Below are 25307 nucleotides of genomic sequence, written 5' to 3'. Positions count from 1 at the left end.
CCGCCCCATGCTAATGGAGGCTTTTCATTTGTAGTTAAAGTAGAGATAAAAGCCCACCTCCTGGAGGAGCGTAGCCAAGGTGATAATTTATACAAGATGCTTTCAATCATTTTCACATTTTCCCGCCATTCCAATTTATATTACCAAATGGCCAATTTTCTTTAACTAAAGCAATCGTATTTTTCTCCTGAAGTACTTAAGAAAGAGAAATGTTCATATCCCCCAAGTAAAGATTTTTATAGGATTGATTTCTATGACCTATGTGAAGAATCTAGAATATAAATTCTAACTTTGCAAGTGTTCAACAGGAAGAGAGAGCTTTTAAAGCACAAAGCCATCGTTTCTCTTACAAAACAATTTATTTTAAAGCCAGCATTTGCTTTGGGTTAGCAAACCTGTGATACAAAAGTGATTCAAATTTGCATTGTAGATTTTATGTTCCAAATCTCATAAAATCTCATGAAAGCAATGCAACAAAAGCACATGCAAAAAAAACCCTAATGCACACAGCACTCTCTCCAGTCATAAGCAAGGCACTATACAAAAGGAAGTGCGAAGTATTCGGTGAAACTTCTCGAAATCATTTAAAGCAGTCTAGCCCCATCATCAACAGCAAGAGATCTGTAAATTGCAAGGTGTTCCAAAGCTCACCTGTTGCGTCCAGAATCTCTAAATCCTTTGGCAAATGGATTCCTATCAATCTTGAGTCGGGTAATCTGTAAGGGCAACAGAATATGCTGATGACGAAGGTCCAGAGATATAAACAAGTACATCTTAGAAGCCACTCTGTTAATACTGAATGTCTGCTGCATTGCTAAATCACAACTATATTTCAAAGCACTAAGATGCCATTAAATAATTTGAAACAGGGGTTCCCACAGTCTGGCCCATAGGACCACCAAGGGTCCATGACATGTCTGCATTAAATACTCATATTGTTATTTAATCGTATTTGTATTGACTCTTGTATTTTTATAATTTATTTTTACATTACAATTTGCATTCTATGAAATGCTAATTGTAATACAATAAAAAGCAATATAAGAAATAAAAGAAGCAGCAAAAAAAACAACAATTAAAATAATACCATGCCTAATATGGCATGTTATAATTGCTACAACAGGCAGAAAAAAATCATCAAGTCATCTTGGCAAAATCATCTGCCAAGAACATCAGTAATTCTGAAGTGGTCTGTGAGGGGGAAATGGTTTGGGACCTACTAGCTTAATAGACATTAGATGGTTTTCTTTCTCACCTAGTGTCAAGACAGAGGTTCCTTCTTCCCCAGCCATTTGCTTGTAATTAAATTAAAATCCAGTAAATCAGGAGCATTAAAAAGGAAGGAGAGCAAAAGTTACCTGTTGGTTCTGGTATGCCGTGACAGTTGTGAAAACGGTTTCAGGAAAGGAAAATGCCTTCACTCCTTCTCCCGAAGGAATGGGTTTGACTGGGGAGAGGTCATCCCCACAGTCTTTCCGAATGACATGGACACGTGGCTGATATTTGTGCATAGAATGGAGGATAATCTACATCAAAAAGAAAGAGAGAAAGAATGGGTTTTGCAAGAAAAGACTCCCTGTTTCTTCTATGCCAATATTTTAAACACTTCCTGTTTTGTTCTGTCTGAGGACTAACTAAAGACAATGTAACACATCTCAAAACTGGTCTTATACCTGATATTCGTCAGCTACTCTTGGAGCCTTTTTCGGCAAAAGAGCAAGGGAAAAATGCTTTAAAGAAATAAATAAGCAACCTCAAAATTAGCCTGGCTTCAGTTCAACAAAGTGCCCATGAGAGATAGTTTTATAACTATGTTACCAGAGGCTAAAGGGGAACTTATGTGGCCAGATTGCAGATGGATTCCCTCCAGATCTGTCCAAAGCCTTTAAAAAGTACTCTGGAACTTTCTGTTTCTTGAATCATGAAGAAATATGAAAACTCAACCGCTGAATACGCCCAACATATAAATAGTTACAAAGAATATTAGTTACGTTTTGTTTTTCATGTATTGCATGTACAAAATATTTTAATTTTTCTATTTAAATCCTTACTACTGTTATTATTGAAATATGTAGCATGGATATATTTACAGAAGGACAGCCAAACACTGACCATGGACAGAGCAATTCTATACTGCAATTATACCAACTAGCAAGGGGCGACGGGGATACACCATCACTATGTAGGCCCAACAGCTGCTGTATCCAATATGAGCTCAGCCAAGAAGGGGAATGGGAAACATGATAGAAACATTTTAAAAGGCCTCAAAAATGCCAGTCACACCCCGGTGTCCTTGGCAACTCCACCAATGGCTGCCAGTTCCCAGGATGGGGCAGAGATAACACCCGCCAACTGCACAGAAATGAAAGGAACCGAGCCAACCCACGACTGGCCCCCAAACCACCACAGCATAGAAGCAAGTGCGCAGCTTTCCCTACAGGAAAAAGATTCAAGTCCCCAAACACAACGCTTGCCATGAGCTCAGGACTCTCTGCCCCCTTTCTTGTGATGCAGGGTTTTGAGAGAGCTAAAGAATGAATACTGCAAAGGCTGAGAGACACTGAGATGCAATCACAAGTGGCTGAGACCAACATCCATTAATCTAATAAATTGTATGCTCCTTTTATCCCATTATCCATGCCAAGATATCTGGTAGATTTACCAAATGCTAAAATGAGGATAGCCTTTACACAGGCAAGACTAAACGTCCTTTCATTAGCAGACTGGACAGGCTGACATAAAGAAGTTCCTAAGAAGGATAGAGTTTGCGGCTGCAACTCTATATCAATAGAAGACATATACTCCTTTCTATGTGCCCTTTCTATGACAATTTCAGAAAGAATTATATCCACCCATTGCTAAGATCACAGAAGGGAAGGTTGTCTCTTGTTTTTTGCTGTCCGATGTTGAGAGAGATATACCCTTTAGAACAGGGGTCAGCAACCTTTTTCAGCTGTGGGCCAGTCCACCGTCCCTCAGACCATGTGGTGGGCCAGACTATATTTTTTTTTGGGGGGGGGGGAAATGAACGAATTCCTATGCCCCACAAATAACCCAGAGATGCATTTTAAATAAAAGGACACATTCTACTCATGTAAATACATGATGATTCCCGGACCATCCGCAGGCTGGATTGAGAAGGTGATTACGGTAGGTTGCCTACCCCTGCTTTAGAACATCTAAATTTCTTGTTACACAAATCTGTAAAGCCTTAATAAAAGTTGAGGGGGTGGGGCGGGAAAGGATTTATCCACTAGGGGTCAGGGAGCAGAAATGTCAACTGTGATTAATAGCAGTATTCCTGTTAATATTTATTATTATTATTAATTATTATTATTATTATTATTATTATTATTATTATTATTATTATTATTATTATTAGTGTGTAATGGCTGCTTGCTAAACACAATAAACCAAAAGGAAAAGGAAAGGAAAACACAATGCTGTTGACCACAATCACCTCAGGACCCAAGTAGTTTCTCCCTAGGAACCCACAGGACCAATCTGCACCACCCAAGTTCACCTGATAGGCTAGGGCAGTGTAAGGTGTTGTGGCAAGTGATGTAACTGGTGCTTTTCTGGTGGAGTGGGGCTTCTGCCAAATCCTAAAGCTCCCCACCAAGTTCAGCTGCACTATAGGATCGCAGCCCTCAAATTCTACTCGGAAGAGTTGGGGGACCCACTTGAAAAGATTATGCAGGACAAGGGAGCTGATGGAGGAAATGAGAAGAAGGTGGCGTCCCATAGTGTAAGTAGAAGTACAGTGGTACCTCGGGTTACATATGCTTCAGGTTACATATGCTTCAGGTTACAGACTCCGCTAACCCAGAAATAGTACCTCAGGTTAAGAACTTTGCTTCAGGATGAGAACAGAAATCGTGCTCCAGCAGCGCAGCGGCAGCAGGAGGCCCCATTAGCTAAAGTGGTGCTTCAGGTTAAGAATAGTTTCAGGTTAAGTACAGACCTCCGGAATGAATTAAGTACTTAACCTGAGGTACCACTGTAGAAGGAACACTGTATTCCACCCAGAGAATGAAGAACGGCCATTGTTCATTTGTATATGTGGGTTCGTCTATATGTAGGCATATGGTGATAATCACTGAGGCTGAACAGAACAAAAGCTAGCTAAATGGCCCAAAAAATGCTTAGTTACCTTGTTTAAAACTGGAAGTAGAAAGAGCAAGAGAAGATTTCAAAGAGGATCAGAAACGTTTACACTGAAACTGTACAGAAGACAGTTTTGGTTAACCAGAGTCCTGAAAGAAATAATTAAAACTGGAAATGCTTTGGACTAAATAAAACATTTCCGGTGAATCTGTGAGGTCTCCTCTCTCGTTCCTGAATTAGCAACTTCCGCTCTTTCCTTCTCTGATTCAAAACGAGTCACATGCAAAGAAGCAAATGCCTAAATATTTTCATAATGCTGCATGAATCATGATTTTCAAACTCACTTGGAGAAAGCTTTGCGTTCATTCTGTGTTGCATATGAATTGACTGTGAATAGTTCAGAATCAAAAACATTAACTATTACTTTTGGAAGCCCATGGGGAGATTATATATAAACAGTTCCATGGGCACCAGGCGATAGAAAATCTAATTAAAAAGGAGGGAATTTTTTAATTTCCTGTTTCATTATTAGCCACAGAATACTAAATTCAGAAGCGTATGTCATCCTTCCCGCTGCCCTCCTTTTTTGGCATCACACTGGACGCCAAATACCATGAAACCTAATTACCCAAATAAAACGAAAAAAATGAGGTATTGTCTATCTGAGATGCTTTTTTTATATGAATTAATTCCTCACTGGGGAACACGACACTGTTTTGGATAAGCAACTTTCTGGATACTTGAACTTTTGCTAGACTGAAGTCAGACCATTACATCAGAAGAAAACCAAAAAGCATGCTTAGGTAAGATCTCCCAACTTCTGCCCTAATACAGAGCAAGATACAAGAAAGCTTTCTGCTGGGTTAAATATGACATTTCGAGAAAGGTTTTAATCTTTACGTTATGCTTTGTTAAAGGACCCTGAAAAGTGAGAAATTATGCTGCAATCCTGAACACACTGGCTTCGACCCAAAGTGCCTTTTTGTGTATAGTCACATTCACACCATGCATATTATTATTCTTATAATTATTATCATTTATACCCCACTTTTGCCACCCCCAAGAAGCTGAGTGAGAGACAGATGAATACAGTGGTACCTTGGTTTAAGAACAGCCCTGTTTATGAACTATTCGGTTTATGAACTCCGCAAAACTGGAAGTAGTGTCCCAGTTTGCAAACTTTACCTCGGTCTAAGAACGGAAGCTGAACGGTGGAAGGGCACCAGCGGCGGGAGGCCTCATTAGGGAAAGTGTGCCTCAGTTTAATAATGGTTTCAGTTTAAGAACAGACTTCCGGAACGGATTAAGTTCGTAAACTGAGGTACCACTGTACATTGTTTCGGGAGCTCTCTCTCTCTGGATAGCTTCTATGGGGCTGTGGGGCACTGTTGCTTTCTACCTCACCTACAATAAAGGACAGTGTGGTGCATCACTACCACTCCCCTGACCTCTCGCTGGTCATATCACTGCTGCTTGCCAGGAGATGGAAGGGCAAGGCAGCAGGGAGGTTGTTACGGTGCGAATGGACTGGCAGGAATGCCAAATTGACTTGGCCAGTGTGTTAGCACCATGCCAACCTCCTCAATGTGCTGTCCCTCCTTCTCCTGGGAAGCAGCAACAACATGACTGACCAAAGGTCCCATGGCTGGTGGCAGCACACCACCCTCCACCACCACCACTCACCGATGCATATTTGCAAATGAACTCAAATACTAAAAAACGTATATCAAATTATTTTGAAACAATGCCAAACCTAGGAAAACGTTGCATCTCTGGAATTTCTCACTGCTCAGGGAAGTGGAGAGCAGATAGCTTTTATCTTCACTATGAAATTCAGCAATGGGAGATGAATTCCCTGACTGAGGTTGCAACTCTATACACGTTTATGTGGAAATAATCCTTACCGAACGCAGCGTCTAAGTATAGCGTTGTGCTGTGAAACACACTGAATTTTTTCTTACACGGATACACGATATAAATGATATAATGCAAGATTAGAAAATCAGCTGTGCGTAGCCTGATGAATTCCAAATCCGAAATTACAAAGAGCTTCTATTAAAGCATACAACATTTTTAAAGTGTTTGTAAAGCACCTGTAAAGCTAGATTTCACCATCACTTTCATAGCATCAAGAACCAATTCCCCACACCTACAGTTTTACAGACAGGCAATCTTTAGTAAACTTCAGATTTGAGTACACAGAAATGTGCACACAGACACATGCACATGCGCGCGCGCACACACACACACAATAATTTTGGATTAGCAACAAAGACAAGAGAGAAATATATTGTGAATCTTTGTGTTCCCTCTTCTACTTCTCATTCCAGTGTTCCTGTCCTGTAGCATAGAGATGCACCCTTACTGTAAAGAAAGCTTTGAAATCAGTGGGTCTGCTAGTGCAAATCTGTATGTTCCCACTCAGAAGTAAGCTGCATTGAGTTCACCAATGGTGAACGAGAACAGGATTGTAACCTGAATCAGCTAAAACCTAGCCAATCCAGTGGTGTGGTTACAGATTACTATAGATATTCTGCAAAACGTACCCAAAATATCCATCACCCACAAACATTTAGCTTTGCAACAGTAGATGGTCAAAATTGCACTTTACAGCTCTATAATTTGTGGTCAAGATCGAGAGGATTACATGCAGAAAAATACTGCTCTCATTGCTCTGCTTCAGCTAAATTGTGGGTATGTCTTGTGCAAGATATATAGAAGGGGATCTCTGTTTATGTCTTGAAATAGAAAACAGTTAACTCCAGCTACAGTTGCCAGCTTTCCCATGCAGGAGTTACGGTAATCTTTTGATCCTGGCCATAATTTCACCCCCATGTTGTAGCCTCCGCACATGAAAAACCTGATGGATCATTAACAGTTAATCCACATTTAGAACCCCAGTTGCACCAGGAACATTCACCTATATATCCAACCAGCTGGAGTCAATGACAACCAACAGGTGTTGCTATCATCAAATGTTGTCAGTTTATATTTTTAGCCACTTAAAAGCTGAGGCAACAGATTAGTAAGCTTAGTCTGACTAGTTTTGTGCTGGATCACAGACTTAAGATATTGCAAGATTTTTAAAATGCAAATATGTTGGCAGGATTTTTTGTGTTCTATTTAGTGATGCTTTCATGCTTCCTAGCTGTAATTTCATAAGCATGACAAAAAGAGGCTATTTTAGAATACTGTTGAAATTCTTGGAACAAGTGCAGATACAATATATAAAAATGTTTTCTTTTGCAGTTCTCAAACTTTCTTTTATTAAACGACATGATAAAGTATACATACTATACGTACAGAGATAGTATCAATAAAGTTAACATAATTCCCTGTTTTTATTTATTATCTTATCCATAAAACTGTCTTAACAAGAAAAAGAAAACTAACAAATATAGCAACCAACCCTCCACCTAAATTCCAAATCTGTAAATAAAATATAGGCATACAAGCTTCCCATTCTGCCCTTGGTTTTAAATAACAAGAAAACACACAACAGGTAGTCAGCAACAGAAAATAATACCTAAGTAACAGTCTTAAGAGTGTGTAATGCTTGTGAAAATATTTGACCAATACATAGTGGAGTTTAATATTAGAGCAGGCATACCCAAACTCGGCTCTCCAGATGTCTTGGGACTACAATTCCCATCATCCCTGACCACTGGTCCTGTTAGCTAGGGGTGGTGGGAGTTGTAGTCCCAAAACAGCTGGAGGGCCGAGTTTGGGGGTGCCTGTATTAGAGCATCTGTGACCTTCAAATGTTGAATTTAAAGTCTTAAATCTAAATTTTAACTTTCCCTATTTCCCTTTTACAAAATAACCTCATCTTCCCTGTGTTCTGTGATGCTGCTAGATCATCTGTAAGTGGACGGACGTATATAATCGGTGGGCTTCTTCAGGCAACTTGCTGTTGATTTGTGTAAGCAATAAAGTTATACCAAACAGATATCTATGTGTTTCTTTTGAGTGGTTGCTAGTCAGCGCTTTTCTGTCAATTTTTCAAATAAGGCCAGATTAGAGTGTACTACTTTTCTTTGCTAAGCCCCTCTAAATTGTTCAGAGTCCGTGCTAGCATTGTTGCCTATTAACTGCTGTGAAGACAAACTAAACCTTTGTTTTGCAGAGCTTTATTTTCATCAGTGACTATATTAAGAAGGGCTAACTGCTGCATTATTTTGATTTTTTTTTATTCACTATTAATTGTATTCCCCTAAAAACCAGTTCAGAATTCCTGTAAGTTGGGCACGCCCACCACTCAGGCATATATGTTCCTACGCTATGTCTGGTTCAAAGAACAATACAGAGAAGAGTAATACTTAACAAATTGATTACTTATTTGAGGGACTGTTTGTGCCACAGATCTGCCTTTTTAAAAAAAAGCAAGAAGAAAAAATAATAATGAAAACTGGAGGCACCTTTTGTATCAAAAAGACTAAATTATCTGTATTCTGCATCTCTGGTTCTGTACTAAATTAGGGAAAGGAGCAACTGTAGTAATGAGTAAGGTAAGTATGGCGATATTCTTTGTCTCATCCAAATGTGAGCAAGCAGGGCGCCATCCACTCATCATTGGTTCAACTGGGAATAAGCACTGTGCTAAGAATGTTTCAGTAATTTATTTTTGCAAGAGTATAACAGTTCTGAATACCAGCTTGTATAACTCTACCTCCAACTTTCCTCCCTGCATTTATAGAAGAAATTTTTTTCCCTTGTGTGTTTCTACATGGGCAATCTTTCAGCCATCTCAAAACACTTTTTCATTCTGCTGTAAAGCAAAAGAATGAAAGTATACACGTTGGAACAGCCAGTTCTCTGGTTTATATTTCTGCATTTTCTGGTAACAATAAATGACATTCTTTGCAAACTTTCCAATTTTAGAAAGATGAATTTCTTATAAAATCTTTTGTCTCCAAAACCTATATTTTAATTTTCAAGGCACATTTCGGGACTGAATCAGTTCAATGTGTATTTTGAAATACTCTAGGAAAAAGCTACTTGACTTTCCTCCAAGCTGAAGTACTCATTAAAGTGGAGTGCTCAAATAATTCCAACCACGATAGAGTTTTCAATTCAGAGGGGAAAGAAGTTGAACCTCATTATCACACAATATGGAAACTTGCTCTTTCCATCCTGAGACTTTGTTTGTAGACTACCAGAGGTTTGTCTACCTGCTGCGTCCAATGAAAATAATGATTATAAGCAATCAATTCATGCATGGTCAGCTGCAGACTCCAGAACCTTTGCTGAATAAAACTCAATTTTATGAGTCTCCCATGTTTGGCTCTTAGAGGTTATTTAAAATGATGGGGCCTGATATACTGCACCCTATACCCTACTTTCTTTCTTTACAAGTGGCCTTATTATTTAATATCCAATCCTATTACAGTGGTACCTCAGGTTAAGTACTTAATTCGTTCCGGAGGTCCGTACTTAACCTGAAACTGTACTTAACCTGAAGCACCACTTTAGCTAATGGGGCCTCCTGCTACTGCCGCGCCGCCAGAGCACGATTTCTGTTCTCATCCTGAAGCAAAGTTCTTAACCCAAGGTACTATTTCTGGGTTAGCGGAGTCTGTAGCCTGAAGCGTCTGTAACCTGAGATACCACTGTAGTCCTATACATAGTAGCCGTAGGTATGCAAGTGCTCCTGAAATAGAGTTAATTCACCTGTATCTATTGTTCAGCTTTACATCTCTCTTTCTAATGATACCATTGAGGTTGTAGATGTTCTAGACCAGTGCTAGCTCAGATGTCAGTTATGGGCAGGATAAGGACTAAAACTAAATCTGGGCAAAACAGAGGTTCTTCAGTACAAAAGGTATCAGTTTCAGTATCCAACTGGTGCCATAAAAGAGGCTACACTCCCTCTGCTAACACAGCCTTGCAGCTTGAGAATGTGTTTGGACCCAGCTTTGGACCTGGGTTGTCAGGCTTCAGTCAGAAGCACCTTTGCAGAATTAAGATTGACATGCCAGCTGCATCTCTTTTCAAACTTGCTATGGTGATCTGTGTATTAGTCACCTCTCATATCTTGATTACTACACGACGCTCTGCCTTTGAACGCAGTTAAGAAATGTGAACTGGTTCAGAATGCAACAGCCAGACTTGATTTGGAGGTGAAATATAGGGTTCATGTTTTTCCCACTCCAAGCACCACTTTTGTACTAACTACCTTGGCTTCTTATTAATTTCTGGATACGATCTGAAGTGTGAGTTCTAAAAAGCTCTAAGTGGCTGGAAACCAGTTTGTCTGAATGTCTTTCTCTATATAATTCTGACCTAGAACTAAAGCATTCCAGACAGTTCCAGTCCCTACAGGTATTAAGGTGACCATGCAGAAAAAAGCAAACCTCACTTCTGAAACTCTCTCATCCCACCCCAAGGAAATTCATTCCGATCCTTGCTGAGTATATTCAGGAGAGAAATTAAAGCCTCTCTTTTTAATATGCTCTCTCAGATATTTTGGCTCGCTGAACTGAAACTGAAATAGTCTGCTGGGTTTTATATATATATATTGCCTGTTATATTTTACTGTTTTTACTTTACACTGTTCCAATCTCCGTAGTGAGGAAGCACAGGATACATATAATTTTTAAATAAATAAATATTCCTCTTCCATCTAATTCATCTGATGATTGCAGAATCAAACCCCAGCAATCTAGAGACAAACGAGTGCTCAAAGTTACAGAGACAAAAAGTTAAAATTAGCTTTCAGCTGGCTTACAAAAATGTATTATGGGATGCTTCGTTTATTTTCTAAAACATCATATTGACGTTTACAAAACAATTGGCTAGGCATTCCAATTTCCAACTCCTATCTCTGAACTGTTACTCATGGAATTCGGGAAGGGGGGGAGAGACGTAGGCAAAGTGCAAAACATAGTTATATGCGTCAAAATTCCCTACAGCCTTGACTGAACTAAAGTCAGCACTGCTGTATTCCCAGACATTCTAAAACAACTGACCATTTACCTTGAAATTTCATCCTTCCTTAGAACTCAAAAGAAGCTGATTTTGTACAAGTAATTCCCAACAATTTGGCTAACAACTTGCTCGTGGAAGAAGAACTAGCAGATTCATTCATAACTTCATTAAACAAAATTACAGACTCTAAAAGTGCTTAGAGTATTCAGTATGGATCAGGGCTACAAAACAGGCAGAGGTGGCCCTGAAGAAATCATAGCATGCAAATCCTTCCCTCATGCGCCCAAGAGGGAAGTGTTCTCACAAGTGTGGTCATGTCTGTAAGAATATTAGGATGGCCATCATATCCTTCAGTTTTTAGAAATCCACCTCAGTGTTCTCTTTAAAAGAGGTTAATTTATTCCTTTATTAACGAATTTTCAAAATGCTCAAAGAGTCCCGTCTCAAAACCATTTTATATAATTTTTTACCAAGGCAGGATATTTTAAGGATTAACTGAAAGGTATTAATTCGCCTGTCTATCTTCCATCTCATAAGCATTGAAGAGAAAATGAAATATTACCATAGTGTATTTTGTCATGTGAGGTGTTGTCATAGCTAAACAATCTGGAGCCTGCAAACAGAACACTTAGCTGCACAATTCCCTGCCCGTGTTGCAGAAGTAATGAGCTTCAGCTGTGAAAAGGTCTTGCTCCATAAGGTACGTAATAAATCACTATCAGAGGAAACGTAGCTCTCGTGTTGCTCCTTTTAAATACTGTTATTAACACCTCACGAGGCTTTCACACAAATGATTTTATTTCTAAAAAATCATTAATTGAATTTTATTTTGCCCAGTTAAGGCTGCTAGATATCGAAGATGTTCACATTAAGTACAGACATATTGTTTCACCTTACAGAGGGGGATCTGAAGACTATTTATACAATACCAATGTGTTCAGGTAGATCTGCACTTTCAGTGAAGTTAATTTAGGGCCTATCCATACTTCTGCTTGTAGGAAGCACAGATCCAAGCGGTTTTCTAGGCAAGAATCCAAGCAGTTTCTTCCTTGCCCTGTTCCTTTCCCAGGGAAAACCCGCTCTTTAGCTTTAAATCAGAACAAACAGAAATCCGCTGAAAACCCAATTTCATTTGTTCTGATTGAGCGCTAAAGGGGAAGGGCAGCTGGAAAAGCAGAAGTACAGATGAGCCCTTACTTAGGAAGCTCAGTTCTGCTTCTCCAACAGTCCAAATCATTTTACGAGGGGAAATGACACACAGTTACGGACGAATTGTTGTGGCGGGGAAGGGAAACATGTCTGTATCTAACCTGCCCTAAGCTTCACAAAATCAATCAGTTTTTGCTAATGTGAGAGTGTAGGCCAAAAAGAATTGTTGTTGTTTTTTAAATACAATTGATGGTTAAATGCACATTGTAGAAAATAATATACTCACATGTCCCTGGTCATCCAGTTCATTGTTTGTAAGTTTCAGTTTGTCAAAGCTAATCACTTGCCTCATCCAAGTCTCTCCTGAGGCGGGTGAATCTGGGTGGATGTACACACGGGGAGGAACCGGCGAATCAGCATTCCCAGCTACCATCCATTTGGAGCTGTGATAAACATACCTGTAGAAAGAAACCCAATGTGCATGAGATACAGAATGGAAATAATGTGGTGGCATTGCTTAATCGTTGTGGAGAAGCAAGAGGAGGGAGGAAAAACAGACGAGGGAAGAAGAAAGAGCAACTCACTTCTAGGCAACAGTATTTATTTATAAAGGAGAAAAACAGTTTGGTACCGACTATTTTTGTTTTATTTAGCCCTTTCCCCCAAATTAAACTAGTTGTTGAAAATCTTCAACTGGGGGTTGCACAAATCAGCTAAATATCAGGAGGAATTCAGGAAAAGCTGTAGCCTAATATTTAACATTACAAATGGATTGTTTCAACTGAAAACAAAATTCTAGGAAGATCTCTTTAAAGGGCCACAAAATTACAATAATTCTGAGCTTTATCTTATAACCAGAATAATATTTTCACTTATAGGTCAATCCATTTAAAATAATTTATTGAAAACTGAGCCAATCAATATATTTATGAAGTATTTTCAGCCGTTATAAAAAACCTCTGTAAGCTGAAACTTTTTATAGCATTCTAAAACAGCCTTAACTTCTTCGTGTGCATTTTAATTTTAGGACATTTAGTTCTAAAAGGGAGTAAGCATCATAAGTGCTATTTGCTCTCACACTGAAAATATAATTGTTTAATTGTAATTTGGCACAAGTAATCACAGCTGACACAATCAAGACAAAACGGACATTATGTCTTATAAAAGTATTTTTAAAATCTGAGGATGTCGGAGAATTCCAACAGAAATGGGAGAACTTGGCAGTGCTCCCTTATTCATCCCATGACTGGAACAAAAATCAATCCAGCAATAATTATCAGTATTCACTGTCGCTCTTGTTTTCAGTCTGAAAATGATACGTAATTGATAACTCCCCTCATCTCATTCGCACTGTGTTTCATTTGCACTGAAATGAACGGTGCAGAGTAATGTAAACATAATGCAATTATGAAATTAATTGCGTAATTATCTATGTAAAATTCTGCAACAGAAGAAAGCAAGACGAATAATGAAACTTTTGTCAGAAGCCGAACTGCAGCAGACTGGAAACAGCACTGCCCCCCAGCAAACACAGGTCGAAATGGAAATTGATGCCTTCTTACACCTATACACAAGCCAAAGGCCCATCTATATGCAACTGCAAACACAGAACTCTTGCAAGTAGGCTGGAATTGTGTGCTGGGCTGCAGTGAATATTAAAACACTTCAGGGCACTAGAACTGGGCACTGGAGCCTCACAATTACTGGAATGGGGAGATCTAATGCAGTGATGCGGTCATAACCTAATCTATTTTATTACAGAAACTTTTTTTAAAATCACTGTCATTTTTCTATTTGCAAACTATACTGTACTATGGTCCTAAGTATTATCTCAACATTTCATTTCTTATATTTACAACAGCATAAAACATTAACAGGGCTTCAATAATGAATTATTAAATATCAGAAATTTATTTTAAACTATTTATAGCCTTGACATCAAGAGAAGCAGAACTGGGATCATTGGCTTGAATTCCAAGTGTCCCTTCTTCAAATGGAAAGGCTCATACCGTTTGCTGAAACGTTGTGGCCCTAGCAAACACTCCTGCTGGCTGATTCATCAATTTCCCTTCCCTTTGCAGATCCAGCACCACCACTACCTATTCCAGATGGTCCCCTACCCACAGAGCAGATGTTCAGGAGGTGAAGGGATAGCAGGAAAAAGGGAGAAATCAGTGAAAAACACCTATCTGTCTCACCCACACCACAGACAGAGGAAATGTCCCATGTTCTGCTCAAAAGAACTCGGAATCTGATCCTAGGGACACAATCTACAAAGCACTGGTCCCATTTAAGCCATTTAAAATAATATTAGTCATTTTAATTTTAATTAAATCCATTATATGAAAAGCTTTCTACCTCAGTTCAAGAGGGAAGAGGGGGGGGGGGAATGAGTATGCCGTTGACATATAGAAAGACTGAAAATCATCTGCGTGTGTGAATCGCGGATATAAAATTCAGTCAAACCAATCTACTGGTGATTTAATTTCATTACTAATTTCAATCTTGAAATATGTTGTTGCTATCTTTAGAGATATGCCATTGCAAAAAGTATGCCAAATGTATGAGCGTTCATGAATACTTATCAAGTTCAATGGGATCTCCTCTGAAGAAAGCCTTATTTAGGTTTGTACACTTAGACTAACTCATCAAATGTTATCTGATTCCAATTCAGGACACTGATCTTTAAAAAACAATCTAATTTATGTTGCGCCAAAGGAAAGATTACAGACTACAATCCAGCCAGATATACAATTTTAAGACTAGCTAAACAGTGTATCCAGTGTTTTCCTTTTATATACAGGGACAAATATTTGATGGAAATTTAATAACAATGTGTCAAGGGCAAACAAATTCAACTATCCCACAAAGCAAGCGTAATTATGCCATGCTCCTGCTAGCGCAAGGCACAAGCTAGTTAAAATAAAGTAAAACCATAATGATCCTAATTTTTCTGACACAGTTAAATTAATCATTTAAATCCAGATATTCTGTCAAAACGTAGAAGTGAACCAGGCCATCTGAAAGCAGCAATATTCCATATATTAAGAAAGTATCAGAGAGCTGCGTAGATTCTTTCCCCAAATTAATGCTGGAGTCACAGCTTGGTATTACAACCATGAGAAAATTATGTTGGAAGCATGTCTCATGGGTACTTTCATGAAATGGCTGCAAGCAAAAAATGGTAACACTCTTCAATGGATATACAGTGGTACCTCGGGTTACATATGCTTCAGGTTACAGACTCCGCTAACCCAGAAATAGTACCTCGGGTTAAGAACTTTGCTTCAGGATGAGAACAGAAATCATGCTCCGGCAGCGTGGCAGCAGCAGGAGGCCCCATTAGCTAAAGTGGTGCTTCAGGTTAAGAACAGTTTCAGGTTAAGAACGGACCTCCGGAACGTATTAAGTACTTATCCCTAGGTACCACTGTACAGAGCTCTGTGTCAATGCAAAGGCTCACATAGCACCTTCATTTTGCATCTGTCACATGCTCAAGACACACTTCTTCATCTTGGCCTATGACACCTGAGATATTTTCAGTACCTCCCCTATTCATATAACAGTAATTTGCTTTAAACTGTTTTAATGTTACATTTTAAAATTGCCATAGCTCACTTATGTTGAAGGGCAGATAAGAAAGTCATCAACAACAAAAGAAATCACCCCAGTTTTCACAACACTTGTGGTAAATGCTCCATAAACCCATGAGGTATGAGCGTACACAACATTCTTTGCTAGGAAAAAAAATGGACACAGGCTTTGCTTATACAAAATTCCATGTCCATATCAGAGCCTGGACCAAAAAGCATTCTCTGTTCCTTAATATCATTCAGTCTATAACAGAACTGCAAGTTTGCCCTCATTTTTAAAATGTCAATTTGCTGAGAAACTTGTTAAATGTAAAACAGAAATAATAACGGCACATAATACGTAGTGTACAGTAAGATGACTGGTTTAAAAAAGGAGCAAAAACTTCAGACCATATACAAGGCATGACTGAACCTATTTATACAACAAGACTGAGAAGACTGGGAGTAGGAAAGTTAAGCATAAGGAAGCTATCTTCCTTAAGTTCGATAACTTGGGCTTCTTAACGAAAGAATTAAAAAAAACTGTTCTAATGATGGTATCGTTAAAAGTGCTAATAGGCAAGAACAGGGAGAACCATTTGGGCAACCCTTCTTTAATGCAACAGCAAATATACTTGGGATGCAGATCTGTCATCTCTTAAATTGCTAAAAGAAGTCACTGTGTTCCCATTCCTACAAATTCATGCCAGGAGTTCTAGAGGGAAATGATTACTTAGATGTGCATTGCCTTGGTCGAAGTCTACATGATCAAGACCTTATGTTAAAGCATTTAAGGAGTGATTACTGATAGCTACTAGCCAATTATTGCAAATGGCTGCACAGACAGAAATGCTGTTAAATAACTAAACAAAGAAAGCCACCGAAAGTGCTATTCTGCAGTTATACTCGAACCTGTGCCTCGTACAAACACTCTCTTGAAATAATTTGATAGTTCAAGTAAGTTATATGTTTAGCACAGAATTTAAGGTTTTTTTGCACTTACTTATTAATGTTTAATAACCTTATGCAGAGAACTGCTATCTGAATAGCCACTGAAAATACGCAATATTCTCTCATAGTGCTGTTCGTTAACTGGGTTTGAATGGTGGTTTATACAGGTTATGGACAATCCACCCCAGTCTTCCCAGCTTCAATAAGTATTTCCAAGTAAGGGGGCTCAAGGACAGCAGCTTGTGATGGGGGGGATATGATTTGGATAATGTAGAATGTGTTCAAAATATGAGCCAATGTACAAAGCAGTTCAATAAAACAAGCCTTGATTGTTCTCACGTGCTTGGCACAAGGCACTTATTTTTCATGCAGTGAGATGAAGATAGGAATTTGGGAGTTAAGCACAACCTTCTGTTAATTTCCAAACTAGCAATATTCTTTTGCAGTTCCTGATATCCCAAAGTCTTATATACTGCAATTACCTGTATCTTTTGTTATCCACGGGGACAATGTCCATGGCAATATAGTATTGCTGATGAGGGTCTAGGCCTGAAATTTTCACTCTCATTGCAGGAAACATCCGTCTGAACACAGAAAAAGAAGAGCATTTAATAAAAAACAGACATGGAATACAGAAACAGCAACATGTTTGTGGAATCTACCTCCAATTCTTTTTCATTTAAAGTTATTTGTCGGAAGCTTCTCTTTTTAAATAATTATACTCATTCACAAAATAGACTTACGGCACACGCCTCCATGGATTTAATTTTTTTTTTGCTGAACAACACTTGTGTTTTCCCCCTGAAATTTCTTCAAAGAGCAAACTACCAAATCATTCAGATGCAATTCTTAAGCATTCTTTAATGGAGATTTTCTTTTAGCAGTTTTTTTTAAAAAAAAGGTAATTCTAAGAAAACATGTGCTTAATTTGGAACTGTAATTCACAAAAGAACAGATTTTTCAGAGATTGAAGTTTGGATTCTAAGCAAATTGAAGTAATTTCTAAGCCACATAGATCATTGCATCCAGCACTGGCTTTGTATGCAATGAGCATCTTCCCCATGTACACAACTGTGTATTGAAATCATGAGCAGGACCACGGGTGATGCTTGTTTCCAGTGCAGGCTTGTACTGATTACCTAGATCACATCAAAAATATTTTTAAGAGAGTATTAACCATGAATCAGGGAGAGTGTCATTGTGACCATTGCCTGCTCAGGGGTTTCTCAATGGCATCTAGTTGCCTAGCGGGAAAACAGAATGCTGGACTAAATGGTCTATGGTCTGATCCAGCGGGACTTTCCTTATATGCTTAAAATGGCATTAGAAACAAGTCCCATTCAAATGAATGGGATTTACTTCTGCAGAAATGCAATCAGGATTGGGCTACAATTTAAGTCTAAGGTTGCAGTCCTATACAAACTTAACTAGGAGTAAATCCCATTAAACTCAACGGGGTTTACTTCTGTGTAGACATGAATAGGATTTCACTAGAAGGTGAATTAGTTACTTGAGGTGCAATCCTAACCTGTTTTCTCATAAGAAATCCCCACTAACCTCAAAGGAACTTACTCTCTAATAAATATACTCTGGTTTCTCTTCGGATTGCATAAATATGCTTGGGACTGCAGCCTTTTTATTATTTAACAATATCAAACAATTAGCAATTCTATAATGGAATTCTATGGAATGACAGTCTAAATATAGAATCATGACAATGCCATAGGATTTATTTTACTAGTATAGACAAAGTACAATCAAACAGCACAGCTCCCGTTCATTTCAATTGGGCTTGCAGAGGGATCGTTTAAGCCAAGGGATGTGTTCTATGAATTCAGAAGATATGTAAAATCTTCATTTTTAGATATTATAAAGTTCATTTTCTTAGGGACAGGAATTGATATCAAATCTACACTAATACAAAGGTGCACATGTGAAGCTTTGCTAGAATCACACTGAAGTGGTTATAGGTTGTAGAAGTTTGAAATACATTTTATTTTCAAATTAACATATACCCGATACCTGTCTCTATTCATCTGTTTTGAAGGATATTTTTCACAAAGGCATGCTATATTTTTCTTTCTATACAGATGAACGCGCAATGCTATTTTCTTGTATTACTGATGTTGTTGGAAATGCATGAAACCAAAGTTAGATTTTGGAAGGGGGGAAAGGAGTTATTGACATCATGGCTAACTAAAAAAGAGGGCAAAACTAGCTGCTGCTAACTAGTTCTTGCTGTTATTTCAGTGCACCTGTAAGATAAAAAAGAAAAATTTTGACAGGACAACTTTTAAGACAAATGTTGCCTTGTGCTGTTTAAGACTGAACTTCAATCATTAATAAAGCCCCTCTGAAAATGTAGAAGGTAACATATGGATTCAATAAAATATGTTTCTGTAATTTCTAATAAGTTCAGATACTTTTATACTGTGCAGGTTTTTACCATGTGTATCCTTTGGAAAGGGAAGAAAAAAAGTTCTTTTAAGAACCTAGCATTCATGCCCTTTAACATAATGAACAGGAAACCTAGAAGTCCACATATTTCTATATCATCTGAAATGACTGTGGCCAATCCAGCTTTATAAATCAATTTGCTTAATTCATTTTGACATATTGACAGATTTGGGATCGTATTCTCAACTTTAAGCATTACAGAAATTAAGAGGCAATTTAAACATCCAGCTTCTGCAGCATAAAGACTTTGTATTTAATTAAGATGGTGGAGAAAGCTATCTTGTGAAACAACATGCTGCAACATATAACATCTTAAGCCAGCCACATTGCAAAACCTAGAGAGATCAGTGGGTTCTCTTGTATATATGGATTTGACTTGATCTTCCGCAATAATCTACTCAGAAAACATCTAGTAGAATGTTAATCATGCTAAAAATGTCAGGCACTGTACAGTGGTACCTCAGGTTACATACGCTTCAGGTTACAGACTCTGCTAACCCAGAAATATTACCTCAGGATGAGAACAAAATCTTGCAGCGGCAGCAGGAGGCCCCATTAGCTAAAGTGGTGCTTGAGGTTAAGAACAGTTTCAGGTTAAGAACGGACCTCCAGAACAAATTAAGTTCTTAACCCGAGGTACCACTGTAATTATACACATATCTTATATATATTTCTACAGAGTCAATACAGACTTCTTAAGAGGCAGATGGCTCACTTCTAAAATGACCCCATCACTTGTAAACAATTCAATTTTAAATCAAGTGATTTTATTTCAAGTACTCCAGATCAGGCTGTTAGTTTGCAAAACCTTATTGCCACTTACTTTAAAATCAGTATCTCTAGGTCAGGGGCAGAATGACCTATCTAATAACCAAACCTTAAACAAACGACACAGAATTCAACAGTTTACAAAGACCTGCTCACAAGTAGTTTAGAGTAACAGAATGTCGCTTGGAAATAAAACACTTTTTAGGATTGTTAAGCAGATAAACTAAGGCTATTAAGAGATGAATGGTACTGTTTTGAGGCAACCCCCTCCGGCTGAATGGATGCATGGGATTCGCAACGAAATTTCGCGGGGAGGCAAATCCCTGCCAGGAGAGGAAACGCAAAACCTCGGCCCTTCTCCAAGCGGCGCAGCGCCGTTGGCGAAAGCGGGAAAGGCGCCTAAGGGCGCTGCGGGCCTGCCGCTCTTTCCAAAGTGTTTCGGCCACTCTTTCCTATGGCTGCCTGCCTGGCTGGCTGGGTCCGGGAGGCCTTGCTTTGCTCGTGTTGTTTCGCGTCTCGTTCCTTACCTCCCCGCCTTGGTGATGATCATCTCGGTGCCGATCTCGTGAAAGCGCTTCCAGAGCTCGGCGCCCTGCAGGTCGACGCGAGGCACCGGCGGGGCCAGCAAGGGAGAAGCAGGCCGGGAGGAGCCTTTGGCCTTGGCGGGGCCTCCGGGGGACAGCGGCGGCGACGTAGCGCTCAGGAAGCTGTCCTCGCAGCCACCTGCAGGAGGGGAAAAGCGGGCGACGGATTAGAGAGCGCGCCGGGCAAAGAAACGCGAGGCCCGGAGGCGCCAAACCTCGAGAGGCGCGGGGCGCAATGTGCCCTCATTGCTGCCTTAACGCGTCTTTGGCTACTCGGGAAAGGCCGGCGCCAAACCTCGAGAGGCGAGGGGCGCAACGTGCCCTCATTGCTGCCTTGCGCGCCTTCTCGGGAAAGGCCGGCGCTTCTAGGGATCACGGGCCAAGCCGAGAAAGGCCCAAGCCGGCGGCCCCTTCCTTCTCCCAGCAGCACGTGCGTCCTGCGCCTTCCCTCGCGCCGCGTTTTTGCTCGCTTCGGCGCAGCCTGGCGCGCTCCTCTGCGCGGGGCCACAACGCACAAGGAAGAGGGCTGGGGAAGGGATTCGCTTGCAGAAAGGCCGCCGGGCCCGGCCGAAGGCGGGAAGGGAAGAAGTGCCCGTTTCCCTCACCGCCACATCAGGGAGACGAGCCCCGGAAGGGGGCCGGGGCCGGAGGGGTGTCTTTCGGTAGTAGGCGCGCGCGTCCTTGCGAAAGACGTGGCCCTTCCTCCGAGCAGAAGGAAGCCCCGGTTCGGGTCAACGAGGGCGGCTTGGAGGAAGCCGGCCACCTCGGGCCCGTCTGCTGGGAGGTCGAGGGCCTTCGCTTCGAGGAAGGCCCGTCGGTGTCAGTGGAAGTCCCGAACCAGGATCAGGATCGAGCTGCCAAGCTAGGTTCATCTTTTCCTGCATTATAGCGCAACTCCGCGCAACAGCAGTTTTAAGATCCTGGGTTTTTCTGCATGTTTTAGAGTCTTGCAGCATCTTTATGATGGCATGCGTTTTCATAAACTACGGCTATTTTTCTTCGCTGAACGACGAACATTTTCGCTGAGGGACTTTTGGGCAGGTTCTGCAATTTTCGGGGATTGTGAGGTGCAAAACTGCGCAGGCCCAAATGCTATAATAGTATACATGATCGTAGCAATAAAATCGGCGTTTCAACTGTACTGTAGAGATTTCTGTGAGTTACACCCATGTTGCCCGGTGCGCCCCTAGACGCGACTCAGCAAGATCCACTGAATTCAATAGAATTTACGCCCAGATAAATGGGCATAGGATTGCAGTCTAAAATAGAAAGCCAAGCATTCCAATCCAAAACACATTTGAAAATAAACCCTAAGGATTTGAAATGGATTAAATATAAAATGGATTAAATATAAAAGGAACTGGTTTCTTTATTTTTATAAGGGATGTTAATCCATTTTCTCGCTAAATAAATCCCTAAGATAATATACTAGTCATTTTAGTTCCATTTTTTGTGGGAGGGCACCAAAATAATAAAAATGAATGACTAGAAACAAATTATATGGAATGTATTGTTCCATATAATTATTATTCGTATATGTTTATTTGATATTTAATAAAAGACACCCAACATCTTCTGACTCTGGGTGCACTTAAAACCTCTGTGTTTCTAATTAGTTAAAGCTGAAGCAGATATGAAAACAACAGTGTGGAAAAAAGACCAAGAATGTTATTAAGTATCTGTTCATTAGTTTGGCACCTAAACAGAACAATTAAGACATAAGTGGGTGTGCTTGAGCATTCCTATTAAGAATAAAAAAATATGTCAGCTAGAAATCGTTTAGACTGCATTTTGTATAAACTGGATGATTTATTAATGGATATTAGCTCAGCTCTAAAATAAAATAGGATGAGCTATATATGTCAGGCTAAATAAGGGTTAAAACCATCTGCAATTATCAGATAAAGTTAAGAACATCTAATACTGCTATCACAACCGGTAATTTAAAGATAAACCCTCATGTATATAATTCCTTTCGGTACCAGTAAGATTTACGCAGGCCTGATTTTGTGCCCACTGGCTGAAACCAAGTACTGTAACCCGGTTTGGTTTAGCGTCACAAGACTCTTGTGTTCGCATGCCTTTGGGCGCTTCCTTGGGATCAAGTCCCATTGAACTCAAGCAGATGAGGAAACCCATAGGGCTCCTATCAGAAGGGCTCTTCGCACAGATATTGCAATGTGCATAAAATTAATGCTGAATAATGAAAACGATCGTTAGAGGGGTGTGTGTTATTCTCACGCCATCGGAAGTATTCTTTAACAATAGCCGGTTGATCTTGCATTTTCCTCCCACTCGCCCACCCACTCAGACCTGGGAAAACTGGGGGGGGGGGGGGACGACACTTGGGCACAGTCAAGATCGCCTGGTTTTTAGCAGGGTACCCATGACAGCTGTCCCGGAGAGGCCACTCGGTTTGGGGGCAAGGAGAGTACGATCGCCCCCCGAGGTGGGGGGGGAGCCTTCGGAAGCGGGGCGCCTGGGGAGACGGGCTTTCACGGAAAGAAGGGGAGTCCGAGAGGGGCATTCCACCCACCCCACCCCACCCCGCAACAACACAGGCCGGGGCGCTACCTCGCTCACTCACCGGGAGGCAGAGCCCGGACCCCGCAGCTCCTCTCGGCCGCGGCCGGCCCCGTCTCGGCGCTGGGCGCCAAAGCGTCCGCGCCTTCGGCGGCGCCCTTCCCGCAGCTGCTCGCCCCTTCGGCGGCCGCCGGTGGCGCCTCTACCCCGGCCACTTTCCTCCGCTTGGGCGGCTGTTGCTGCTCCTGTTGTTGCTGCTGCTGCTTCTCGGCGCCGATGAGGGCTTCCACCGAGAAGGCGTGCGCCTTGAGGCTCAGCATGGCGCACGGGGACGCTCGCCTTTTCTCCGCCATGCCCGGGCCGGGCTGGGAGCCCTCCGCCACTCTCTCCCGGGCGCCTGATCGCCTCCTTCCAGGCCGCGCCGTCCGCCTTCGCCTCGCCTCCTTCTCTTTTACATCCGACTTCAGGCAGCCCAGAGAGGTTTGGGGTTCGTGTCCCCCCTCCTCCTCTTCTCCCTTTCCCTCCTCTTTTCTTTCCAAGCCCGATCTATTCCTTTTTGGAAAAGCAGCGCTTCTCTTCTTCTTCTTCTTCTTCTCCTCTCCCTCCTCCCCCTCCTCCTCCTCTTCTTCTTCCTGCAAGCTCTGCTTCGTCTGAGGGGCCAAACAGCTCTGACATGGGTAACAAACGCTCTGCGGACACAAATTAGGGCTTGTAATTGAAATTTGTTGCCTTGATCTGTCAGCACTTCCAGGCAGGAGACCGGTGGGAAGAACTTGCTCATTAGTGTCAATAAAGGGACGGCGACGGGGCGGAGCCCAAAGGACCGGAACGGCTGTCAATCAGGAGGTGCCCTCGGCCAATCAGAAATTACGGGTCCCCTCCCCCTCCCCCCCAAAAAACCGGTTGCGTCTTCCTTAGAAGGTTATGCAAGTGGATGGGGAGCGGGGGAGCAATCTAAGGGGTGCCTGCCACCCTCTCTTCCGTTCCTAGCACCCCAAAGCAACCCCGTCTCTTTCATATTCTTACAGCCCTTTGCTTTCTCCAAGCAAGGTACTGGATTTATCTAGCATTTAACCAAAATTCAACTAAATCTAGAAATTCAGATCTGGGTGGTATCAGGAGGAAAGGGGGGCTGGGTGCCACCTCCTTGGGGAGACCCGTTGGGTGGCTCTGGGAGAGTCCTGCTGTTTCAGCCTCAGTTCTCCATCCGTAAAATGGAAATAACCGCGACTGGGTAACGTGTGCTCAAGCAGTGTAAATGTTGCAGAAGGAGAAGTCTCAGAATGTTTTACAAAATTACAGACAGCTCAGGCTGGTATAGCGCAAGCCGTTTGCAATCGTTTTTCACTTTGCTCCCCAACCCCAAAATAAACAATAAATAAACTGAGATATAAACTTATTTAAAGTATGGCAATTTTTTTATTTAGAGGCGGAGAGAATAATTAATGCATTCTTATGGATATATTTCCTAAGGACAATTGTTTTGTTCCTTTCCAGCATAAACTGAGCAGTGAACGTTTAGTTTTTAAAAATATTAATAGTAAAAAAAAACACACCACATGTGTAGAATAAGAGCTACATATTTAATCCTCCATATAGAGGGATCTTTAGACATGTTTAAAACTGCACCCGAGCACTGAAGACGTGGCGCACCATTTACTGGGAAGTTCTCCTGCGCAAGAGCACAGACCGTTGTTCCTATATTCTTTCAAATGTGAATTGAACATAAGGATTTTTTTCCCTCGGTGAAAGCAGGATCCTTTTATTTCCATCAGTTATATTCCCAGGAGTCTGCGACTCCCATAAAGTCAATGCGGGTATAGTGCCACCCACTGTCTCCCTTCCCCTCATATTCCTTCTTAGAGTCTAACTAATGACCTAGGACTGAAAGCTTTAATCAAATAATAGATACAATTCATCGGATAATATACCGACTGCAAGGTTAAAATATAATTTTAATCTCATATGAATTTGTTTCTGATGGTGCCTGGTAAATAAATATTAATCCATGCACCACCTCTTCTGTTTTAAACTCCCCCCCTTTTTGCGATTCAATTAATAATTTCCCAAACGATTAGCATACAACCTGGGGCAGATTATACAAATTAACCACACTGTATACACTTTCCAAATCGAACTGTGGACCTCGTTATGCTTATTCAAAATTGTGTACGCTATCTTTGCGAACATTCTCAGAAGCGAAGATAAAATAAGTTTTTTTGTTATATTGTCATTAAAAAAGTTATTTGTTTATTGCCTCTGGAGAAAG

General features: G+C 40.8%; 1 protein-coding gene across 1 annotated transcript in view; it reads right to left on the bottom strand.

The window, feature by feature from the left end:
• Nucleotides 1–23831, bottom strand: part of TBX18 (T-box transcription factor 18) — a 35382-nt gene extending 11551 nt beyond the window's left edge. Inside the window, exons 1-6 of the mRNA XM_081905021.1 lie at nucleotides 23103–23831; nucleotides 20459–20654; nucleotides 17189–17290; nucleotides 12470–12641; nucleotides 1359–1526; nucleotides 652–716 (exon numbers count right to left, since the gene is read on the bottom strand). Coding sequence (XP_081761147.1) covers nucleotides 652–716; nucleotides 1359–1526; nucleotides 12470–12641; nucleotides 17189–17290; nucleotides 20459–20654; nucleotides 23103–23391 — 992 coding nt within the window. The 5' untranslated portion in view covers nucleotides 23392–23831. The remainder of the gene's footprint in view (nucleotides 1–651; nucleotides 717–1358; nucleotides 1527–12469; nucleotides 12642–17188; nucleotides 17291–20458; nucleotides 20655–23102) is intronic.
• Between the last annotated feature and the right edge of the window lie 1476 nt (nucleotides 23832–25307).

The sequence above is a fragment of the Podarcis melisellensis genome, assembly GCF_964234715.1.
Source record: "Podarcis melisellensis genome assembly, chromosome: 3".
In the NCBI taxonomy this organism is placed as follows: Eukaryota; Metazoa; Chordata; class Lepidosauria; order Squamata; family Lacertidae; genus Podarcis; species Podarcis melisellensis.
The sequence above is the reverse complement of the archived record's forward strand: the minus strand, read 5'-3'. Positions and strand labels throughout refer to the sequence as shown.